This window comes from Adiantum capillus-veneris, chromosome 1 (genome assembly GCF_014529385.1).
Source record: "Adiantum capillus-veneris isolate H3 chromosome 1, ASM1452938v2, whole genome shotgun sequence".
Classification (NCBI taxonomy): domain Eukaryota; kingdom Viridiplantae; phylum Streptophyta; class Polypodiopsida; order Polypodiales; family Pteridaceae; genus Adiantum; species Adiantum capillus-veneris.
This window is the reverse complement of record NC_140931.1, coordinates 7885688-7910505: the sequence shown is the minus strand read 5'-3', so window position 1 is coordinate 7910505 and position 24818 is coordinate 7885688. Positions and strand designations below refer to the sequence as shown.

Genomic DNA, 24818 nt, shown 5'->3' with positions numbered 1-24818 from the left:
AAAGGTGTACAATGCGTATGCAAAGGACTGATGCAATGGGACTATGCCGATGACAACGACGGTGATGACGACGGCGACTTGAAGGCTGAAATCTGAGTCCTTCTATTCGCTGAATTTCAGGACTGTTTCGGTGGCTGAAAATGACTGTTTTGGCTGCGTTTTTATGGCTAAAGTTGGGGGGACTTCTGCAACCGGACTTGGGGGCTGATCTGCTCTGTGTCTAGGCTGAAAACTGCATTCTCTTCAAGGCTGAAATCTGCTGATCAAAAACGCTGAGAGGCTGAAAACAAAAACTCTAAGATCTGCTGTTGGGCTGGCGTTTTATGTGAGAAAAACGCTCGCTGATTTGGTGGCGTTTTTGCAAGCCAAAACGCTAGGCCTTGTGCTGAACTTCCGGGGTACTATCGCCACAAGGGGGAAACTGCAAGGCGATGGGAGATCTGTGAAAAACGTTGAAGAAGTGGGAGGTATGGCGATGGGTCTGATGTTGTGGGGGGGTACTACTGAGAAGTTGCCTGTTGAGCGGGAAGCTGCTGCTGCCTCTTCTGCCAGAAAGTGCTAACTTGGGTTTGCTTATATATTAACTTAGCAAAATTACCCTACCTACTTTTGTTGGAAAGTCACTTAAAATTAATAAGTGAAAATAACCAATAAATAGGAAAATAGGCTAAATGCACTGGAAAATTCCCCTAACTGATGCTAATGGATTCTGATGGGAATTCCGATGATCATGTTGTGTGCAACCGGAGGATATGCATCTATGCTAAGTGACTGGACATGCACGGTCTACGAATAGACTCACAAAAGTGTCAGATCACTGCTAATCTAAACTGACTGGACTGACTGAACCCTGCTGTGGTGTAGCTTGTCTACGGACACATAGGGTTGGGATGTGTCACGTGACATCCCCTCCTTTTCAAAGTGAGGTACTGGTACCGAACTGTATGGCGTCGAGGGAGATCGCCAATAGCATCCGGAATCCTGGAAGGAACTCTTCGCCGGCCCACTCTGATGTGTGGGTCGTGCGGTACTTGAACTTCATAAAGGTCTGCAGCGCTTGCTTCTTTGGGCCGCGCTGAAAGCGACACAAAGTCTTCTGTGGCTCCTTCGATGCTTCACCTTCGTTTAGAGTCATGCTTCCTTCTTCTTCAAGAATCTCCATGGCTGAAAATTCCTGAAACCATTTCCAACACAAAACCATGAACATACCTATTCCATGTAAAGTGAGTGGAAAAAATCTTGTCTTCGCTAAAAATTGTGTATGCAATGTAGATGAACATAGAGACGGAGTGACAACCCGTTCATCAAACACATGCAAACAATGCGATCGAATCTTTTCTGTTTGATCAAAATCAATCAACTGTGGCAAATCACAATGGAAATGCCCATGCTTGGTGCTCATACAATCATGTGCTCGTTCGGAAACTGTGTCATGCCAAGGAAGAGACATGGAATGTGACTTCCTGACATACAAACTTTTCAACTTTTCATGGACAATCCGCATACATTCGTGCTCATCCATGAGAGAAACGTGCTCAACATACAATATGTCATGCCTATGAAAAGGGATCACATAACCATACTGACTAAAATACAGGAAACCGTCATGAATGAAACACTCGAACAATGCGTGCGTATCAATCATGCGAACACATAATACTTCCTGTGAGGGTTCTTTGGACCAAGGCTCGAGAGCCAAGATCGGTTCGTCCTTAATGATCGAATCGTCCTGTGGGGGTTCTTTGGACCTCGACTCGAAAGCCAAGATCGGATCTTCGTGATTGATCGAATCTACAACGAGGTTAGCTTCGCTAGAAAAAGCATCCACTAACACATCATTCTTGTTAACAATCACATCATCTTCCTGCAACTCATCATGCTTGTGAGAAATCACATCTGGATCATGCAAATCATCATGCTTGTCATTGGCATCCAAATCATCATGCTTAGCAATATCATTCAAATCATCATGCTTATCTTTGTCATCCAAATCATCATGCTTCACACAATCATGCAAATCCTGTGTATCATGCTTTGGAGAAGAAGAGACTGAGAGAGTCTCCTTTTCCCGAATCTCTTGCTTCGATGTCGGCACTTGAGAAAAAAGTCGCAACATCTCTTGCAGTCGTGCTTTGTTCTCACCATAAAATTCTGCTTGTCTTGCTTGGTTCTCTGCTTGTCTTGCTTGGTACTCTGCTTGTCTACGTTCCATTTCTGCTTTTCTTTCTTTGAATTCACGATCCAATGTGGCTTGTCGTTCTTTGGCTTCCAAGCGTGCCATGTCTCTTCCTTGGCATGAGACAGTTTTTGAACGAGCACATGAAACTATGAGCACCAAGCATGGGCATTTCCATTGTGAATTGCCACAGTTGATTTCTCTAGATCATAAGAGAAAGATTCGATCTCATTGTTTGCGTGTGTGATGAACGGGTTAGCACTCCGTCTCTTTGTTCATCTACATTGCATGCACAGTGTTTGAGGAAGACAAGATTTTTTCCATTCACTTTACATGGAATGGGTATGTTCATGGTTTTGTGTTGGAAATGGTTTCAGGAATTTTCAGCCATGGAGATTCTTGAAGAAGAAAGAAGCATGACTAAAGACGAAGTTGAAGCATTGAAGAAGACTTTCGACACGGCCCAAAGAAGCAAGCGTTGCAGACCTTTATGAAGTTCAAGTACCGCACGACCCACACATCAGAGTGGGCCGGCGAAGAGTCCCTTCCAAGATTCCGGATGCTATTGGCGATCTCCCTCGACACCATACAGTTCGGTACCAGTACCTCACTTTGAAAAGGAGGGGATGTCACGGGACACATCCAACCCTATGTGTCCGTGGACAAGCTACAGCATGATCAGGGTTCAGTTCAGTCAAGTCAGTCTAGATTTAGAAGTGATCTGGCACTTTTGTGAGTCTATTCGTAGACCGTGCATGCACAGTCACTTAGTGTAGATGCATATCCTCTGGTTGCACACAGAATGATCATCAAAATTCCCATCAGAATCCATTAGAATCAGTTAGGGGAATTTTCCAGTGCATTTAGCCTATTTTCCCTATTTTTGGTATTTTTCACTTATTATTTTTAAGTGACTTTCCAATAAAAGTAGATAGGGCAATTTTGCTAAGTTTGTATATAAGCAAACTAGAGCTAGCACTGTTTGGCAGAAGAGGCAGCAGGAGCTTCCCGCTCAACAGGCACCTTCTCAGCAGGAACCCCCATCAGCACCCTTGGCCTTTTTGGTCTCCATCCTCGCCATAGACTTCAGCCCCAACATTTTGGTTTTCCAGTTCCCATGATCGGCACCAATCCCCCAGGTTCAGCGATTTTACTAACGCTAGCAAACCAGTCCAGCGTTTTCATTTTCAGCCTGTTTTGACGCAAATGCAGCAGCGTTTTCAGCCTTCAAATGAGCAGCAAATTCAGCCCTAAATGATTGCAGAAGATCTCTATTTTCAGCCATAGAAAACGCAGCCAAAACAGTCATTTTCAGCCACCGAAACAGCCCCGAAATTCAGCAGTAGAAAGATTGCAGATTTCAACCCTTAGGTCGACTTCGTCATCACCGTCCTCGTCATCGGCATAGCCCCAAGTTGCATCAGTCCATTGCATACGCATTGTACCACTTTGTGCAATCATAAGTAGACCACTCTCGCCGACGAGAGTGGGGCCTTCGGAGGAGGGTTTTACAACCTCTCTGGTGTCGTATCTCTCTTCTCTCTCTCTCTCTCTCAGTCTCATTCACTTGCACGCACAGTGTCCATTCACTTTGTTGTGATCATAGCACTTTCCATTAAGAACGGAAGGCTCTCCCTTCCATAAGAACTAAAAGGAACCTTGAGCACAGTTCGGAGCACTCATCTTGAGCAAAGCGCAAACAATCATTCCGCTGCACCTAACATTGGTATCAGAGCTTTGGCAGTGTTCTGTATCACTCAAGGAAAGAACCACAAGAATTTTTTTTGCTTGTTGCGTTCGCACGAACCCAAGTTCGCTTGGGCGTGTCGATTCCTATTCGTGTTTTGTTGAAGAGTGACAGGAATCCAAAAAAAGAAGGGCTTGTCCAACCTCCCCTTGTGTCTCTTTTCGCTCATTGAGAGCGGACCATGCACTTAGCAGCCGGCCAATCGACGTGAGGTGGGAAAAAGCAACCTTGGTGTGAGTGGAAGGCCACCAAGGGGTGCGCCCGCAGAAAGGAGTAGAACTCGGGTGAAGAGAAGATCCTTCTCAAACACGGTTTGCAAGCGAAAGAAAACCTCAAGAACCTCAGGACCCTCAAGAACCCAAGAACTCAAGAACCTCAAGACCCCAAGTTCCTCGTGAACTTAAGAACCCAAGACTCCAAGAACCCACAAGAACCCACGACTTCAGAATGGTCATCACTCGAAGCGGAATGAATACTTCCCTTGGAGGTGATGAGCACGAGAGAGGCGAAGAAGAATTTTCCCCACCAAGAAGTTTTTCTAACCCTAACCCATCTACGACAAAGATTGCACTAACTCCTATGGAAGAGTTGAAGCAGTTGTCTATGAAAAGAAAGTTAGAACATGAAGAAAGAAAAGCACAAAGAGAAGCAGAAAGAAAGGCCTACGACGAAGACATGGCAGCCATAGAACGTAAGTACGACTTGCAAGAAAAAGAAAGTCAAGCAAGATTTGATCGCGAGAACAAAGCAATAGTGCAAGAGATGTTGCAACTCTTTTCTCAGATGCAGGCACACATTCAACAAGAGATTCGGGAAAAGGAGACTCTCTAAGTCTCTTCTTCTCCAAAGCATGACACACAGGATTTGCATGATTGTGTGAAGCATGATGATGATTTGATTGACAATGACTTGCATAATGTTTTGATTGACAAAAATAAGCACAATGATTTGGATGACAAAGATAAGCATGATGATTTGAATGATATTGCTAAGCATGATGATTTGGATGCCAATGACAAGCATGATGATTTGCATGATCAAGATGTGATTTCTCACAAGCATGATGAGTTGCATGAAGATGATGTGATTGTTCACAAGGATGATGTGTTAATTGATACTTTTTCTAGCGAAGCTAACCTCATTGCAGATTCGATCAATCACGAAGATCCGTTCTTGGCTTTCAAGTCGAGGTCCAAAGAATCCCACAGGACGATTCGATCATTCAGGAAGAAGCGATCTTGGCTCTCGACCCTAGGTCCAAAGAGCCCTTACAGGAAGTATTATGTGTTCGCATGATTGATACGCACGCATTGTTCGAATGTTTCATTCGTGACCATTTCCTGTATTTTAGTCAGCATCTTTATGTCATCCCTTTTCCTAGGCATGACATATTGTATGTTGAGCACGTTTCTCTCATGGATGAGCACGAATGTATGCCGATTTTTCATGAAAAATTGAAAAGTATGTATGCAAGGACGTCACATTCCATGTCTCTTCCTTGGCATGACACAGTTTTCGAACGAGCACATGAAAGTATGAGCACCAAGCATGGGCATTTCCATTGTGAATTGCCACAGTTGATTTCTCTAGATCATAAGAGAAAGATTTGATCTCATTGTTTGTGTGTGTGTGCTGAACGGGTTAGCACTCCGTCTCTTTGTTCATCTACATTGCATGCACAGTGTTTGAGGAAGACAAGATTTTTTCCATTCACTTTACATGGAATGGGTATGTTCATGGTTTTGTGTTGGAAATGGTTTCAGGAATTTTCAGCCATGGAGATTCTTGAAGAAGAAAGAAGCATGACTAAAGACGAAGTCGAAGCATTGAAGAAGACTTTGTGTCGCTTTCGGCGCGGCCCAAAGAAGCAAGCGTTGCAGACCTTTATGAAGTTCAAGTACCGCACAACCCACACATCAGAGTGGGCTGGCGAAGAGTCTCTTCCAGGATTCCGGATGCTATTGGCGATCTCCCTCGACGCCATACAGTTCGGTACCAGTACCTCACTTTGAAAAGGAGGGGATATCACGTGACACATCCAACCCTATGTGTCCGTGGACAAGCTACAGCATGATCAGGGTTCAGTTCAGTCAAGTCAGTCTAGATTTAGAAGTGATCTAGCACTTTTGTGATTCTATTCGTAGACTGTGCATGCCCAGTCACTTAGTGTAGATTCATATCCTCTGGTTGCACACAGCATGATCATCACAATCCATTAGAATCAGTTAGGGGAATTTTCCAGTGCATTTAGCCTATTTTCCCTATTTTTGGTATTTTTCACTTATTATTTTTAAGTGACTTTCCAACAAAAGTAGGTAGGGCAATTTTGCTAAGTTTGTATATAAGCAAACTAGAGCTAGCACTATTTGGCAGAAGAGGCAGTAGGAGCTTCCCGCTCAACAGGCACCTTCTCAGCAGGAACCCCCATCAACACCCTTGGCGTTTTTGGTCTCCATCCTCGCCATAAACTTCAGCCCCAGCGTTTTGGTATTCACCAACACCATCCTCTGCTTGGCATTTTCGAGTTCCCATGATCGCCACCAATCCCCCAGGTTTAGCGTTTTTACTAACGCTAGCAGACCAATCCAACGTTTTCATTTTCAGCCTGTTTTGAAGCAAATGCAGCAGTGTTTTCAGCCTTCAGATCAGCAGCAGATTCAGCCCTAAATGATTGCAGAAGATCTCTATTTTCAACCATAGAAAACGCAGCCAAAACAGTCATTTTCAGCCACCGAAACAGCCCCGAAATTCAGCAGTAGAAAGATTGCAGATTTCAGCCCTTAGGTCGACTTCGTCATCACCGTCGCCGTCATCGGCATAGCCCCAAGTTGCATCAGTCCATTGCATACGCATTGTACCACTTTGTGCAATCATAAGTGGACCACTCTCGCCGACGAGAGTGGGGCCTTCGGAGGAGGGTTTTACAACGTCTCTGGTGTCGTATCTCTCTTCTCTCTCTATCTCTCAGTCTCATTCACTTACACACAGTGATCCCCTTGCTCTGTTGCCAGAGCAAGAACTTTCTTTATTCTTACACAAATGCTACAATAATTAAGTGTTGAGATGCTGATGATAATGGGTACTAACGCTACTGATGCTGGGCATTGAAGGTACTGATGGTACTGATGTTGGGTACTGGTACTGAGGTACTGCTGGGTCTATATCGACGATGATGATGTCGACAACGAGGTACTGATGGAGTCTATGTCGACGACGAGGTACTGATGGAGTCTATGTTGACGACGATGATGATGACAACGAGGTACTGATGGGGTCTATGTCGACGACGATGATGACTGTGACGATGACGACGATGGTGTCGTCCTCAAGTCCGGGATCGGCGATGACGATGACGATGACAATGTCGACAACGACGGCGTCAAGGCTGAAAACTAAAAACGCTGGCTAATCTGTAGGGCTGAATATGGCGCTGATGGTTAGGGCTGAAAACTGGAAACTGTGTCGTGACGACGATGATGTCAATGACGGCAACGACAAGGCTGAAAAACGCTAGGGCTAAAATCTAAAAACTATCGCAATGGATGGCTTTCCGACGAGGATCTGCTGCCGGGAAGGGGATCTGGTACACAACGAGGCTAGGGAAGGGTACTGCTCCAAAAACGCTGATGGCTGAAACTGCTCCAAAAACGCTAGCGTTCTCGGGGTATTGCTGCGTGGTGTTGGGTTAAAGGCCTAAATAACCCCTTTTTGTACATTTTTATACTTTGTCCAGGTTCAATATGAACCTGGATACATTTTTTAAAGGTCACTTATAATAAAAGTGGGAAAACCCAAAACTCACTTATTGAGTTTTCCCCAAAAACGTGAGCGCTCTCTCTCTCCCTCTTCGTTCTGCTAGCGCTTCCCTTCTGCAGCACAGTGCCTCCGCTTCAAGCCTCAAGGCTTGCACATCTTCGCGTGCTCTATCACTTGCACACACGGCCGCACGCTCATCAAATGGTATCAGAGCCATATTAGGGTTTCAGAAGCTTTGCGCAGGAGGCTGGACAGCAGGCGTAAGGCTTCTCTCGCGTCAAATTTCCGCTTTCATCGCAAAGCCCCTTGCTTTCGGTGTCACGTAGGGTGATTAGAATTCCCAAAACAGCTTAAAACAGGCTGAAATTAGGTCAAAACAGGTAAAAACCAGAAAATGACACGTCAAAACAGCAAAACGCAGGTGTTCTAAATCGATTCCCCTGAATGCCCCTTGCTTTTCCCACTCAAAACAGGTCCATTTGATGAAAATTGATGCGCCAAAACAGTAAATTTGCAGAAAATTCAGAATTGTTTTATGTACACAAATTGAGGTTTATGTACGCCTTTTGTGGGTTTATGCAAGTTCGCATTGGGGATACTTGTTAACTGCTGAAATTTTCAGCACATTGTATGCAACGTGCTATACATTGTGATCACTTGAAATTTTCAGATTTTGTGTAGACACTTTCTGCTGCATTTTTATCCATGCAAATAGCCTCTACTTCCTCGTCGTCTAATGCCAAGAGCTTGATGGAAATCAAGCGATTTGACGGTACAGGTTTCAACCTATGGCAGGACAGGATGCAGGGGATTTTGTTCCTCAAGGATTGTGAGGACGCCCTTTTGGCTGTAAAGCCTGAGGATATGCCGGATGAGGATTGGGCTAAGCTCAACAAGAGAGCAAAGGCCTATATCAAAATGGCTGTGACCGATGACATTCTGGTGGACATAAAGGGCTTGGACAGTGCACATGCAATTTGGCATAAGTTGAAGGCCACTTATGAGAATGCCACCCCTGTGAATCAAGTGCATTTGATGCGCAAACTGGTGAACATGATGCTTGACGAAGCCAAGTCGGCTTCTGAGCACTTAAGTGCTTTCACCAGTGTTATGAGTCAGCTACAGGATACTGGGCTTCAACCTTTTGATGACAAGTTGAAAGCCATATTTTTGTTGATGACTTTGCCAAACTCTTGGGAAACGCTTGTGGTTTCTTTGAGTAATAGCCCCAACCTCACATATGATGGAGTGCGAGACTCCATCTTAAATGAGGAAATTAGACGCAAATCTAGTGGTGGGAAAGGTGGCCGTTCTGCTTACAATGCGAGAGGCAGAAGTCAGAAGCAAAATACAGGTACCAAGACTCAAAACAGGAGCAAAAGCAAGTCTAGGGATAAGGATGTGACTTGTTACAAGTGTGGCAGAAAAGGTCATAAGAAGCCAGATTGCAGGTATTTCAAGAAAGAGCAGGAAAGAAAGAAGGAATCACAGGAGAAGAAGAAGACAGAGGATAAGAAAGGGGGAAAATCAGCAGGTACCTCCTCCAAGGATTCGGAGATTGTCAATGTATCCTCTAGTGTGGTTATCACCGTGTTATCCGACAGTGAGGAGATCTTGGTTGCAGCTTCATGCCCCTCAGATTTTGTTGTAGCAAATGCAGAAGACGTGCTTATCTCACGTAGAGATCTCATTGATGCATTGCTAAGTGCAAATGATGGCCTTACAGTCTTGGATAGTAGACTCGGGTGCCTCATTTCATGTGACTCCATCTGTGGAGTGTTTTGCTTCTTATCATGCAGGCAAGTATGGCAAGGTTTACCTTGGGGATAACCATGCTTGTGACATTGAAGGAATGGGCACTGTGCGCTTGGCATTAAACAATGGCCAAGAGTTTATGCTTAAAGATGTAAGGTATGTACCAGGCATCAAGAAGAGTCTACTGTCTGTTGGCCAGATGGATGCACAAGGTTATACAACCATTTTTGCTGGGGGTTCATGGAAGTTGCTTAAGGGATCAATGCTCATTGTCAAGGGATGCAAGAGTGGTACATTGTACTATTTACATGGCAAAGCTTTGCCTGGCAAGTTTCTTGCAGTGGCCGAAGTTGCTTCTCATTTGGAGTTGTGGCACAAAAGACTTGGCCATATGAGCCAGAAGGGACTTGATGTGCTCTCCTCTTTGAAGAGGGTTGATGTAAAGGGCACCAAGTTAGATTTTTGTAATGACTGTTTGTATGGTAAACAAAAGAAGTCTTCTTATTATTCTGGTGTCTCGCGCAAAGCTAATGCTCTTGATTTAATTCACTCCGATGTATGTTCAATGCCTGTTAAGTCTTTTGGTGGTGCATTATACTTTGTTACATTCATTGATGATTGCACTAGGAAAGGCTGGGCATATTTGTTAAAGAATAAGAGTGAGACATTTAATGCATTTAAGAGGTTTCATGCTTTTGTGAGCACGCAAAAGGGTAGTAAGCTTAAATGTCTGAGATCTGACAATGGGGGGGAGTACACGTCTGCTGAATTTCAGCGTTATTGCGAAGAATATGGGATTAAAAGGGAGTTGACAGCCCCTTATAATCCATCTTCTAATGGTGTGGCTGAGAGGTATGACCGTATTGTATGTGAGAGAGTGCATTGCATGTTGTCCACGGCTAATCTCCCTCATGGGTTTTGGGGAGAGGCTTTGAAAACTGTAGTTCATGTATGCAATCACTCTCCTAACAGTACGCTGAAAAATGACATTCCAAAGGAGGTTTGGTCTGGCAAACCTGCCTCTTATGATCATTCGAGAGTGTTTGGCTGCGAGGGCTTTGTCCATGTTCGTAATGACTTGAGGACAAAGCTAGATGCCAAGTCCATCCAAAGACTCTTCCTAAGTTATGGGGAAGAGGGTGAAATGGGCTACAGGATATGGTTGCCTCAGTTTAAGAGGGTAGTACGCAGCCGAGATGTAGTGTTCAATGAGGCTAAATTGCTAAAAAATGCTACATCTTCTGAAATTGACAAGAAATCGGTCAAATTTCAGCCTCTCTTGCCACCTATTGATGTTGAAAAAGAGCCTCAGGATGCATTACCGCAAGCTGAAATTGATAATCAGCCGGTTAACCTTGAGCTCGAAGAGGTAGGACATGATTTAGATGCTCCAAATGAGGATGGACAACCACCTGTCATGGCTGAAAATGATTTTCAGCAGCATGAGCATACTGAAAATGAGTTGCCTCCTGATGTAGAACCTATGCCTGAGAATGTAGATCATTGGGTACGCAGGTCTACTCGTGTCAGAAGGTTGATACAGCGCTTTGACCCCTCTTTGCATCATGTTATGTTGACATATGAGGGAGAGCCTCTTACATATAAAGAGGCAAAATCATGTGAGTTAAAACTTAGCAAAGCCGATTGCCCAAAGGATGACGTGGCAGTGAATGCTATGAAGGGAATCCCTTATGCATCAGCTTGTGGTTCTCTTATGTATGCTATGGTTGCCACTCGTCCTGACATTGCCCATGCGGTGGGAGTTGTTAGTAGATACATGTCCAATCCCGGCAAAGCACATTGGGAAGCTGTGAAATGCATTCTGAGATACTTGTCAGGTACACAATCTAGGTGTATATGCTATGGCAAAAGTGACCTGAAGTTGCAGGGCTATTGTGATGCAGATATGGCAGGTGACTTGGATACCAGGAAGTCCACTAGTGGCTATGTGTTTGCTATTGCTGGTGGTGCTATCTCTTGGTGTTCACGACTGCAGAAAATTGTGGCATTGAGTACTACTGAGACTGAATATATTTCAGCCACTGAGGCTTCTAAAGAGGCCATATGGTTGGGCAGACTTGTCAAAGAGCTTGGTATGCCTGCTAGTACTCCTGTCTTGGGATGTGATAGCCAGAGTGTTGTCTATTTGGCCAAGAATGCCATGTTTCATGCACGGACAAAGCACATTGATGTGCGATACCACTTCATACGACAGGTATTGGAGGATGGTCTAGTCACCTTGACTAAGATTCACTCACAGGATAACCCTGCAGATGTTCTCACCAAGAGTCTTGCTAAGGCTCAACATGAGCATTGCATACAGCTGGTGGGAGTTGGTTAACTTAAAGGCGTCATTTATGTCTTTAAGTGGGAGGTTGTTGGGTTAAAGGCCTAAATAACCCCTTTTTGTACATTTTTATACTTTGTGCAAGTTCATATTGAACCAAGGTCACTTATAATAAAAGTGGGAAAACCCAAAACTCACTTATTGAGTTTTCCCAAAAACGTGAGCGCTCTCTCTCTCCCTCTTCGTTCTGCTAGCGCTTCCCTTCTGCAGCACAGTGCCTCCGCTTCAAGCCTCAAGGCTTGCACATCTTCGCGTGCTCTATCACTTGCACACACCGCCGCGCACTCCTCACGTGGGTACTGCTGCTTGAGAGGCTCTGCTGCTTCTCCTCCTCTGTCTAATTCTACAAACGCTAGGTCTCCATTTATAAGAATTATATGCTGGGTCACGCAAGCTTCCCAACAAACCCACAATTTCTAAAAAGAATTCCAAAAATCACTTATAAATAAATGACCTATAAGAGGTGGTTCACGCGGTAGAAAATGCTCATGCTGAAGAAATGACTGTATTGTGCAAGAGAGGGTATGCAACTATGACCGGCATGGGCATGCACGTCCTACTAGAGGCTCACAAAGTGCCAGGCTCAGTCCTAAGCTAGGCTATGACTGTTAAGCGGCGAACCCAAAACGGGAAAATGCTTGTAAATGTGCCAAGTGGCAAATTCTCATGCACTTGCCTCTTCCAGAAAAATGGGCGCTGAAATTTAAGCTGGGAGGAGCTCCATTATGCATTTGGTCACAGGATAAGAGCTATGGAGTGCTTCCTTTCCCCCTTATGTACAGTGCGGTGCCAGGAGTGATGCCCTACACGCTACGCACTGCTCTCTCTCTCCCCTACGAGCAGTATGTTATGCCCCACTAATGGCCTTTTCATTTGACCAATGTACAGTTATGTGGGTTCATGCGCGATTGCCGAGGCAAGAGCCTCTTGCACAATTACTGGATTAGCTAGCGGCTAATCCCCCGCAGGTACAGGTGAATTCGGAGAGGTTTCACGCCAGGAATCTCGGCAGATTCAAAGGGCAAGTAGCCCTACAGGTGCAGGAGCTCGAGGTCTTGCTACATATGCGACCGGCACGCGAAACGGAGCCCAAAACAGGGAATTACAGCCTGCTGTGTAATTTTGCAGGTTTAGGGTTTCGGCCCTAAACGGACCCTAATACCCCAGGAGGTTCGAGGATGCGAGGGGACCACTATACAGGTGAACTGGCGCATTTTCGGGGCAGAAAACAGAGAATTCAGCGTGCTGCAGATTCTCGCCAGGTTTTGCAAAGTGTCCGTATGCGTCGGGAAAGTCACCTATTGCGTGGGGATACGGACTGTGAAGCGTCCTAGTACAGTTATGCTGCCGAAATCGGGCCAGAACAGGTGTTTCTTAGCCTGGATTGTGCGGGGCAGCTTGTAGAAGAACACAGGTTTTATTCCCTCTGTTAAAGAATAAAGAAATACCGAAAGGGGCGCCAATTTTGGGGCCTACAGGTTGTCGGCGTCTGCTCAGAGCATTCTAGCTCCCGAGCCGTGTGCGTACTTAGCTGTTAATCCCCGTTACAGGTTACCTTTGCAAAGTACTCTGTGTGTGTCTAAAGTAAAGAATTTCGGGTGAAAGCCAACACCTACCGCCCCACGGGCCGGTTTCAACCACCAGCAAAGACTGTTCGCGATTTTTGGCTAGAGCTGATCCATACTCTCAGAGGACAGCTTGAGGGAGTACAGGGCAGCTCCGACCGCATGCGGGAGCTTTCCTTCGACTCTGGCGTCCTGGGCCTTTTTACACCATGGTCCAGGGAGTACTCCAATGGCATTACCGACCACCTGTGTGGCTTTTCCCTCCCCCCCTTTCTTGATTTAGCCCCATTGTACATATGTTGGTTTTTTCATTGGGAGTGTCTCCCATCATGGTTTGTTGTAGCCCTCTCTTGAAGAGGTGGTTGTAGCCCTATGGGCAGTTTCAGTAACTAATAGAAGGATCTTTTTCTCGGAAAAAAAAAACACCATATATGCTCATACTTCTTGAGTCGGGATCTCTTCCAATTGAGGTTATGGGCATGGAAAGGGTTGTGGAGTACATGATAAAGATGCGTCAAAACCCCTCACATCGACTTCCTACAATTGCATGGGAAGCAAGCAAAAAAGTTCAAAAGACGCATAAAAGGCTAAAGCAAGATCTTGAGCACGGGATGGATGCAAGACATAAAAAAGTGGTTTAGGAGATGGGATGCATTACACTTGCTACATGATGCTTCAATTGACTCCCAAGTGAATGAAGCTTTTCTACAAAGCCGATGTATTACGGCTTGGGAGAAATCCGGTGGGTCACGCTTCATACATTACACCACCCATATTGCCCCCAACTACAAAACCATCTTCTTCGCTCAAAGAGGAAACCGTACTCATACTTACATGCTTGAGCCTATCCCCTTGTCGGCGATACGCACTATCGCAGCCATTTTTCTTAGCTCCCATTTCCTTCGATGCGAGATAGGGCGTTGGGGCAATGGAGGAGAGTCAAATCGATTGTGCACATTATGCTCACTGCAAGCTCGAGAGTCTGAGTACCACACACTACTAGAGTGCTCAGCTTTTGGTCACAACCGAACTTGCTTCTCTCACATTTTCAGCCATGACTTAGACCTACACACTTTCCTCTCCCAACCACCGTGTGGGCTCTCCATTGCGACTCTCATCACCACAATTTTGGAGCATCAAGAGTCACTCATCAACCATACACATACTACATCCCATGTAACTTTGATCCCATAGGTCATATTTGACCTCCGAGCGATAATAAAATCTCTCTCTCTCTCTCTCTCTCTCTCTCTCTCTCTCTCTCTCTCTCTCTCTCTCTCTCTCTCTCTCTCTCTCTCTCTGTGCGCCAATTCTCTTGCGATCTCTCCTCTCTCCTAGCACTACTTCCCCCTCTATCCAAACTCCCTACTTGCAATTGTTTCAATTGCAGATTGTTCCCGTGCCCGTTCGGTGGGTGGCACATTGTGCATCTCCAACGGGTAGAATGGCAAAAGAGTGAGCCCTTGGTACAATTTAAAGGCCCTTGGCCATTCAAAAGCAGTTTACATGAGAAGCATCAGTCTACAAGCTACTGGTCCAAAAGCAAGCACCCAAAGGGTTGTCCGTATAGCGCTGCCATGTCATCAGCTATCAGTGAAAATTGTGAGCATTCGTACAACAGGCTACCATGTCATCATCTCTATGCAATTCGTGTGTGTGAGTGAGGCTCTGCTTTATTAAATTATTTAGGCCCCGTCAGACAGGGTGTTGTAAGTTGGTTGGGGGTTAGGATTAAAAATCCTAACCCTTTTATTATTTGGGCCACTCGGCCAAACTTCATAAGCTGGGATTTGTTCTGCTTCTACTTCTCGGCCGAGATCTACAGGTTAGGCTCAGGGAACCCTAACCCTCTAGGTCTTCAGAGGCTTGACATGTCAGCAGTTTGAGACAACTCCCCTTCTTGAAAGAAGAGTAATTGTCCGCGATTATATTTGCAAAACAACTCAAGTTAGATTAAAATAGTCGAGGGTCATTCGGAGGATCAGTCCAAAGGTCATTCAATTTTCTTGTTCCATATGAGAGCTCTTGATATTCCGACGTAGCAAAAATTAGCCATCACACCCAATCCACGCTGATCTGTAAAGGGTGTCTCGATGCAGGTGGTTGACACGTCACAATACAACACATACGATTACAGATGCATGTTACAGAACGTATAAACATACACTCGCCGATGAACACTCCCCCTGCAAATAACCAACAAGGTCCGGGCCATGAACTATTCAATGACTCCCTCATCACTCCTGCAAATAACCTAATAAGGTCCGTGCCATGAGATATAGAGGCCTTTTATAACCAAACGCTCCCGAGACCGCAACCTGCGTATCTTGGAGGTTCCAAGAGTAAACTTTTCTCAGACTGTAGCCAATTTTCTTTTCGATACTCCTCCCGAGAAAGCCTGAGCCATGAGTAAAGCACCACGTTTCAATCATTATCTCCTATTGAATACTCCTCCCAACAAAGCCCGAGCCATGAGATATTCAGACATTATTAAGCATCAATTTTTCTCTTCAATACTCCTCCCAAGAAATCCCGAGCCATGAGTAAAACACAACATTGCAATCACAATTTTCTCTTGAATACTCCTCCCAAGAAAGACGGAGCCATGAGTATCCAAAAGTGTTCCGAAAAACATTAAAACCAGTGTCAAAACCAGAATCAAGCAATCTCAAATCGGCACCAAAATGAGTTCTCGTTGCAAAAGAGTGGATCTCCAATTTCGTACTCCCAAATGTTTCCAATATTACTTGTTGTCTACAAAAAGCACCCAAAACATAATTTTAACCGATACTCCAAAAACCCTAATTTTTCAAAAATTGTCAGAAATCTGTTTGCGTCAATGCGTGGGGCTCATTGAGAGGATCAACTGTCTTATACCTCACATGCAAAATCTCAACCATTGAGGAGAATTTTAAAGGCCTTTGCAACACAAAAAAGCATCAAAAAGCATGTTTTAAGAGCTTTTTCGGGTAAAAACGAACGTTTGTTTCTCCTTCTCCTCCTCCTCTTGTCATTTCTTCTTTATCCCACTCCATAGCTTCCATCTATAGGTTGACATAGAACCGATTTTCCTCCTAAAAAAGGAGAAAACAAATTATGTAGAATCTGGCATCTTGCTCTGTCTGCTCTTGATGGACTAGCATGCTATCAAAAAATCACACGTCTGAGGCTCTGATACCACTGTAACGGGACGGGCACCACATGCCAACTAAGAGAACAGACAGAACAGACTTCTAGACACTTCAAAACACTTGAAGTGAAAGAAAGACTTCACACGAGACACAAAGTGACGTATTTTCATTCCCAAAGTGCATCAACCCCAAACTGTGGCGACCTGTAAGGTACAGCAGAATGAATGTTGAACTTTGCTTAAGATGAGTGCTCCGAACTGTGCTCAAGGGTTCCTTTTACTTACAGAAGGGACAACCTTCCGTTCCTTTAGTGAGAAAGTGCAAATGACCACAAACAAAGTGAATGACACTGTGAATGAAGGTGTTGAGACTGAGAGATAGAGAGAGAAGAGAATACGACACCGAACGAAGTTGTCAAATCCTCCTCCAAGGGCCCCACTCTCGATGGCGAGAGTGGTCTACTATTGATTGCACAATCTGGTACAAGGTGCTCATGCAAATCTAATGGGCTATGTCGAGGCCGACGGTAGTGACGACGAGGACGAGACTATGGCTGAAAACTGAATGTTTCGAATCGCTGAATTGATGCTGTTGCAAAAACATTGTGTTGCTGGTCTCTTAAGCGTTGAATTTCTGCTCTTTGAAGCGCTGGTTTGCTGGAGCTGAAAACGCTGATCATAGGCTGCTGAAAACGCTAAGTTGGCTGTTCTTTAACTGCTGCAGAAACGCTGCTATGTTGTCCCTTTGTTGGCTGAAATCTCCTGCTGAAAAACGTTGGAAGTGCTGCTGTAAAACACTGGCAGAATTGCTCCTGGAAGCACCTAGTGCAGGCTGAATTCGCTGATGCCAAAACGCTGGTATGGCTGAAAAACGCAAGGCTAAATGGCTGAATCTGCAAGCTGTAAAAACGCTGATCTGGTTGATCAAAACGCTGGTCTTAGGGGGTTCTTGTTCTTGCTGAGAATTGGCCTGTTGAGCAATGCTCCTGCTGCCTCTTCTGCCAGAAAGTGCTAACTCTGATTTGCTTATATATTATCTTAGCAAAATTGCCCTACCTAGTTCCCAACAAAAGTCACTTAATAAATAAGTGAAAAATAAATGTCAAAAATAGGGGAAATAGGTCTATGCACTGTAAAAATGCTCTTGATGGGTTCTGACCAAAATCTGATGGTCATGCTGTGTGTCACAAGACGGGCACCACGTGCCAATAGAAAAGAATAGACTGGACAGACTTTTAGCACTTTAATAACGACTGAACTGAAAGAGAGAGACGACATGCGACACAGTGGCGGAATTTCACCCCAAAGAGTATTGGCCCCAAACCTTGGCGCCCCTTTCGGTATTTCTTATATTGCATCAACACAGTACAAGCCGGTACTCGAAACTCTACACCTTCTCCAAGAAGCATACCAAAGAATGAGCCCTAACCTCATATTTAAAGGCCCTTGGCCTAAAAAGAAGTTACAGTAAAAAGCCTTCAAACTCAAAAGCATGTGGTCCAAAAGCAAAGCCAAAAAACTGCCAGCGTAAATCACGAAAATCCGTACAGCTGCCACGTCATCAACCAGCGCAAATCGCGGAATTCTGTACAACATGCCACGTCATCATGTCAGCGCAATTTTTGAAAATCTGCCACGTAATCAGTTTTTGTGTCTGCGGGTCCTGCTTTATTTTAATCCTTTGTGTCACTTGGGGCCCCATCGGACGGGGTCCCCATAAGTTGGTAGGACTTCTTCTTCTATTACTTGTTCTTCTTAGGGTTTAGGCCCCTCGGTCAGCATCTGTAAGTTGGCTCCATTCTTTAGGCTTTGACACGCCAGCAGTTTGTTACATCTCCCCTTCTTGAAAGAGAGTAATCACCCGCGATTACAGCATATCTGCAAAACAACTCAAGTTAGCTCAAAAAAAATTCCGAGGGACATTCCAAGGGACAATCGGTGTGCTCTTTTTATTAAGGAGTTAGCTTCTCATTTCTGCTCTTTTGATCAAGGAGTTAGCTTCTCCTTTCGGCTGTTTTGATCAAGGAGTTAGCTTCTCCTTTCTCCTCTTTTGATCAAGGAGTTAGCTTCTCCTTTCGTCCAGATCGGAACTCTTGATATTCCGGCGTAGTAAAATTAGCCATCACACCCAGACCGTACTGATCTTCCACGGGTGTCTTGATGCACTAAAATTACATACCTAGGCAATCTCATCCAATTAGGAATATTCAATAATTGAGACATCACAATGCAACACAAATGCTCAAATATGCATGTTACAAGACACAACAAACAGCACCGCTCAGCACTCCCCCGAGACAAACGGTCTACGGTATGAAGCTACTCAACGACTACCTCATCACTCCCCCCGCAAATAACCTAAAAAGGTCCGGGCCATGAGCTCAGAGGACTGTACAACCAAACGCTCCCCAAAACGCAGTTTGCGTCACTCGGAGGTTCAAGCATACAACCAAACGCTCCCCATGCATCGGCCTGCGTCATTTGGAGGTTTTCTAGCATAGAACGAAACGCTCCCTAGGCATCGGCTTGCGTCATTTTGAGGTTCAAACAATATATCTCACTTCTCCACCCGGGAGTTAAAATCACCAATCAATGAAACCAGTATTGAAACCAGAGAACATTTCAAATCGGCACCAAGACAGGTTTAAAACAGATAGCATCCATTTTAAACAAAGTTCAAACAATACTTTCTCAAACAATGTTCAAAAGTATCTAACTAGAAAACAACTAGAGAGGTCATTCAAGGTTTTGTTCGGACAACCAAACTTTGAGGACAACGGGCTTGCCCTTCTGCATCACGATGATGGTTCGGTTCCGGACCTAGAGAGTTGCATCATTCTTGTCGTGCCAGGGCATGCCCAAGAGAACATCGCAATTGCCCAACTTCATAATGTGGAAATCGGTTTTTCCATGATAATCTTGTATAGTCACTGGAAGTGCACCAATGAGCAGTACCACTTTCTAAGTTTGCCCCGTGGCTAGCTCAGCTTCAATTTCTCCACCCTCTGCATCATAATCAAAGTGCATCTGCTTCAAGAATTCTGGATGGATGAAGTTCTCCATAGCTCCGGGGTCAAAGAAAATAAGGACTTTCAAGCCGTTGACTTTTCCATAAGCTCTGCATAATTCATTAAAACTCTCGAGGTGTATACCATAAATATCAAGTACTAGTCCAATAGCAGGTCTAGCCTTCTTGGCCGGAGGTGGCCGCGGGGATCTGTCTGTCGTGGGAGCAGAAGGTTGCACTGAGGACGTCGAGGCTCGCTCAGGACATGTATTGAACGTATGCCCTGTTTGGAAACATTCGAAGCATCGGCCTTCTTGTAACAAGGCGTCTCGTTGACGTTGTTTCAGACGAGGCCGTTGAGGTCATGTAACTACGTGCAAAAACTGTCTTGAAAGCTTGCCAGGTCCTTAGAGCATGCAGTTGTGTGCGATTGAACTCCACCATTGCATAGCATTATCTTTAAGAAATCCTGCTGCTCGAGAAATCTTGGATTCTTCTGTATAGTTCCCCAAAGCATAGATGTTGTCGAATTGCTGTAGGAACTGCAATGCTTTCTTGCGATCTTTCACCACGGAAAAAGTGAAAATTTTGAATGTCGTGCCACCATCTTTGAAATCTTTGGGTTGGTTAGGCGCATGTCCCGGGTATGGATAATAAGGGTATCCATATGGGCTCCAAACATTGTAGCCTGGTGGCGGTGGTGGTGGAGGTGGGGGCAATGGCGGTGGCAAAGGCGGTTGCACTGGATCAGGGTTAGATGGCTGCACCATATTCTTGAAGACTCCCCCGATCGGAAGAGATGGCTGAGAAGGTTGCCGATTGGAAGCTCTCATACTTTCTGGTGCCGGAGGAGGAGGTACCACCTGGGGCATCACAGGGGGTAACATGTAGTTCAAAAATTGTTGAAAACTTTGCAGCATCGAAAGATTTTGCTGAGGATGCCGCGAAAGAATGTCGTGAAGCTTGTTGACTAGAAACTGCAAATATTCTGTTGAATCTATGAATTCCAAGTATTGGGTTCTTTATGGCTTATGCCCTGTAAGACACTGCCATGAAGACGGGAGCGCGTCCGATGCGCGATGAAGTAAGGGTGGGAGTGGCTAATAAGTCCGGGTTGGAGGGCGAAGATACCTCAAATAAAAATTCCAATAGCTCTGTCTGCTCTTTTGTAGGACCGATATGCTTTCAGAAAAGCACACGCCTGATACTCTGATACCACTGTCACAAGACGGGTACCACGTGCCAATAGAAAAGAGCAGACTGGACAGACTTTTAGCACTTTAATAACAACTGAATGAAAGAGAGAGACGACACACGACACGGAGTGGCGGAATTTCACCCCAGAGAGTATTGGCCCCAAACCTTGGCGCCCCTTTCGGTATTTCTTTATATTGCATCAACACAGTACAAGCAGGTACTCGAGACACTGCACCTTCTCCAGGAAGCATGCCAGAGAATGAGCCCTAACCTCATATTTAAAGGCCCTTGGCCTAAAAGCAGTTACAGTAAAAAGCCTTCAAACTCAAAAGCATCTGGTCCAAAAGCAAAGCCAAAAAGCTGCCAGCGTAAATCATGAAAATCCGTACAGCTACCACGTCATCATCCAACGTAAATCGCGGAATTCCGTACAGCATGCCACGTCATCATGTCAGCGCAATTTTCGAAAATCTACCACGTCATCAGTTCCTGTGTGTATGCGGGTCCTGCTTTATTTGGACGGGGTCCCCAAAAGCTGATAAGACTTCTTCTTCTGTTACTTTTTCTTCTTAGGGTTTAGGCCCCTCGGCCGGCATCTGTAAGTTGGCTCCATTCTTTAGGCTTTGACACGTCAGCAGTTTGTTACACTGTGTGCAACCAAAGGATATGCATCTATTCTAAGTGTCTGGACATGCACGGTCTGCGAACAGACTCACAAAGTGCCAGATCACTTTCTATTCTAGACTAACTTGACTGAACTGAACCATGATCATGCTGTAGCTTGTCCACGGACACATAGGGTTGGATGTGTCACGTGACACGACCCTTTTTGTATGTCTTTGTATTGATCCAACAAAGTACAACACTAGCGGCTCTGCTCTACATCTCCTGCAGATAGAGTGCCACAGAGTGACCCTTAGTACATACTTGAAGGCCCTTTGCCAAACGCAGTTTACATGAAAAGCATCAAGTCTAAAAGCTATTGGTCCAAAAGCAACCCCAATAGGGTTGTCCGTACAGCACTACAACGTCATCAATTGTCAGCGAAAATCGGAGGCTTCCACAACATCATCTCTATGTAATTCGTGTGTGTGAGTGAGGTTTTGCTTTAATTAACCTTTAAGGCCGCATCGGAGGGGGTGTTGTAAGTTTGTTGGGAGTTGGGATTGAAAATCCTAACTCTTTTATTATTTGGGCACTCGACCAAACTTCATAGGTTGAGATTTGTTCTACTTATGCTTCTTCTAGGGTTTAGGCCACTCGGCCGGGATCTGCAGGTTAGACTCAAGGAACCCCAGACGTGCATGTCCAGGCCGGTCATAGTTGCATACCCTCTCTTGCACAATATAGCATTCTAGCCTATTGTCATTACTGCATGTGAACCACCTCTTATCATGCTATTTTATAGTAACTCATTTTCAGCCTATTATTGGCCTGGTTGTGGGGCTGCCCTTGTCCCTCCTCGACCCAGGGATTGCACAGCACCAAGCCGTGCCGCAGTAACCAACAGTACCAGCCCCTGACGACTAGCGTTTTTCAGCCCAAGACAGCCAGCGTTTTCAGCTTGAAGCACCAGTCGAACCTTAGCCTAGCCTCGTCATTGGTTGCAGTTCCTTAGCCATCGACATCACAAGCAGATTCCGGCATTCACCTGCAGTGCCGTCGTCGTCGTCGAGGACACCGTACCCCAGCACCTAGTACCCCTTGTGCCTTGGCTCGACATAGGGATCCGCAGAACATCGTCGTCGACATCATCGTCGTCCACATAGACCCATCACTACCTCATCGACGACATCACAGTCGTCAACATGGACCCATCAATACCTCGTCGTCAACATCATCATCATTGACATAGACCCAGCAATACTGGTCGTCGACATAGACCCAACAGTACCTGTCATCGTCATCATTGTCGTCAATATAGAACCTCTCAATACCTCAGTACCCCGTAGTGCCATCAGTATCTGAGTAGTACCCATCAGTACCCATTACCATCAGCATCTCAGCATTTAGACAATGTATCAGCATTGTGCAAAAATAAATAAAGTACTTGCTCTGTCAACAGAGCAAGGGGGGCCCTTTGAGGGTTTGGGACCCGACATTCGGTGTCGTCTCTTTTCTCTCTTTCTCTCTCTTGTGTCTCTTTCTTTCTTTTAGTTCAGTTCAGTCTTTCAAGTGAAGTAAAGTGCCCTTTGTGTTTTTGCGGAGTATTAGATCCGAGCTAAAACCTTAAACACCTCCACTGCACCTGCCAGTTCATATGCTTGTATGATGAATTCTCCCCTCAAACAAAGTAGCCATAGGAGCTCCCATTCTGCAATGTAGCCATTGTGAACTCTTTATCACTCATTTTGGGAATAACCCCTCTCATTTTATACTCTAACCTCATGGTCGGGATGGCATAGCCCATAGGGCAAATTCTACAACTGCTAAAAGAATCTTCATTGTACACAAAGAAAAACCAAAGATGACAAGTGAGGCTAGTTATCAAGAACGGGAAATCGGAACCAAGAACGGGGAACGGCAACTAGCATGAAATGCCATTCTCTGTTATGGATATTCACATTTGGTTATAGGGGACGGAGACCTGAGAATGGCCATTCCTTGTAACTATGTGCTGCTGTAATGAAAATGCCTGCTGCATTGTTTGTAGCAAGATAGTACTCAACCGTAGATCTCTCAAAAGAATCCAATCAGTGATACTACACGTCAATGTGTTTCATTCAAGCGTGAAACGCTGGGTTTTTTGGCATTGAGTAGTTACATATGAGGAAAGCCCAACTCCATCAACAATGTTCTAAGCCAAGTAACCTCATTAGAGACAGAACAAGAAAACCGATACTCTGCCTCTGTAGAAGAGAAAAAAGTTTTAATTGTCGTTAATGCTCCACAAAATAGGTCCCATTTCAAGGGTGCAAAAAAACTCCAATGCTAGATCCCTGAGACTCATGAACCAGACCAATAAAGTAATAAAAAAAATACAGAAAGACGCCATAGTTTGATGTACTTAAGAACGGAAGCGACAAAGAGCACACCGCAAAGGACGTTCACCTTCTGCAAGAGGATGCAATTACATGCAATCGTGATAGCCCAGAGATAATGTAGGGGCTTGAAATAAAGGCATTAACAAATGAAGGGTTAAACACGCGTGTATTGCCAACACAGAAAAGATCAATTTGCACAGCATAGCAGAAAGATAACAAGGAGGGGTGAGTAACGAATCACATTGAGCACCTTTGTAGCAGAGTGATGCCGGAGCTTGCAGAAAGAGCCATTGAGGATGGACGACGATGCGCAACAGATCTGCTAAAGTCGTTCTCAAGTCTTGCAGAGAAATGCTAATCTCAAATTTTTAACGTCGTACGACGAAAATTGCTAATCCAAACTATTGAAACGTCGAAGGAACGATGCTGGTTACGTATTTCTATCTTGGTCTACTAATAATAATTAATAATTAATAATATTATAAATGGCACATAAATGGCAAGTATGAAAAGAAATTGATCAACGAGTGTCGAGGTATTTATTTTGTGAGGGGTGAGCCGGGAAAGCACAAAGCTCCTGGCTATGGGAATTAAGAGTGGGTTCAGACTAGGCGGCGGAAGAAAAATGCAAAGGGGCATCGATCCTTCATGGCGAAATTTCATTGGTTGGAGTTGAGGCACTCTTCCGCCGGGCCCTCCATTTTTCTTCCGACCCCCCCCCCCCCCCCCCCCCCCCCACCCCCCTTGAAAAATTTTATGGCCTCTCTCAGCCCCCTTCACTTTTTCACTTTTTCTCCTCCAGATTGTTCACACTAGGCGGCGGCACATTTAGGAAGGCTTGTTTCTTCCACCGGTTCAGTCTGAACCCAGCCTAAGAGAGAGAAGGTGCTCGACACAAGAAACAAGTGAGAATTGTTCTTTGTCAACAAGCTTTAGTATTATTTAGCAAAGGTGCGCTGTATACAACCAGACATTCAACTAAGTAATAGTAATATTCAACGTATCCTTGTCCAAGAGTGGGAAAGAGAGTGAGATGCCGCCGATGTAGAGAGAGAACACGGGAAAGGTGCAACGATTTTCTTCTTCTTCCCCGTAGCTTGCTCTTCCCTCTTTTGTAGGTTGCCTTCCTTTTTCTCCTCCTGTGCTCCGTCAAG

General features: G+C 45.0%; 1 protein-coding gene across 2 annotated transcripts in view; it reads right to left on the bottom strand.

The window, feature by feature from the left end:
* The window catches only part of LOC147464270 (transducin family protein / WD-40 repeat family protein), an 80375-nt gene extending 56304 nt beyond the window's left edge, over positions 1-24071 (bottom strand). Inside the window, exon 1 of one of the 2 annotated variants that reach the window (XM_086513805.1) lies at positions 23915-24071. In XM_086513805.1, coding sequence (XP_086369931.1) covers positions 23915-23955 — 41 coding nt within the window. In that variant the 5' untranslated portion in view covers positions 23956-24071. The remainder of the gene's footprint in view (positions 1-23914) is intronic. The other variant, XM_086513800.1, reaches the window with a different exon arrangement.
* Positions 24072-24818: the final 747 nt, after the last annotated feature.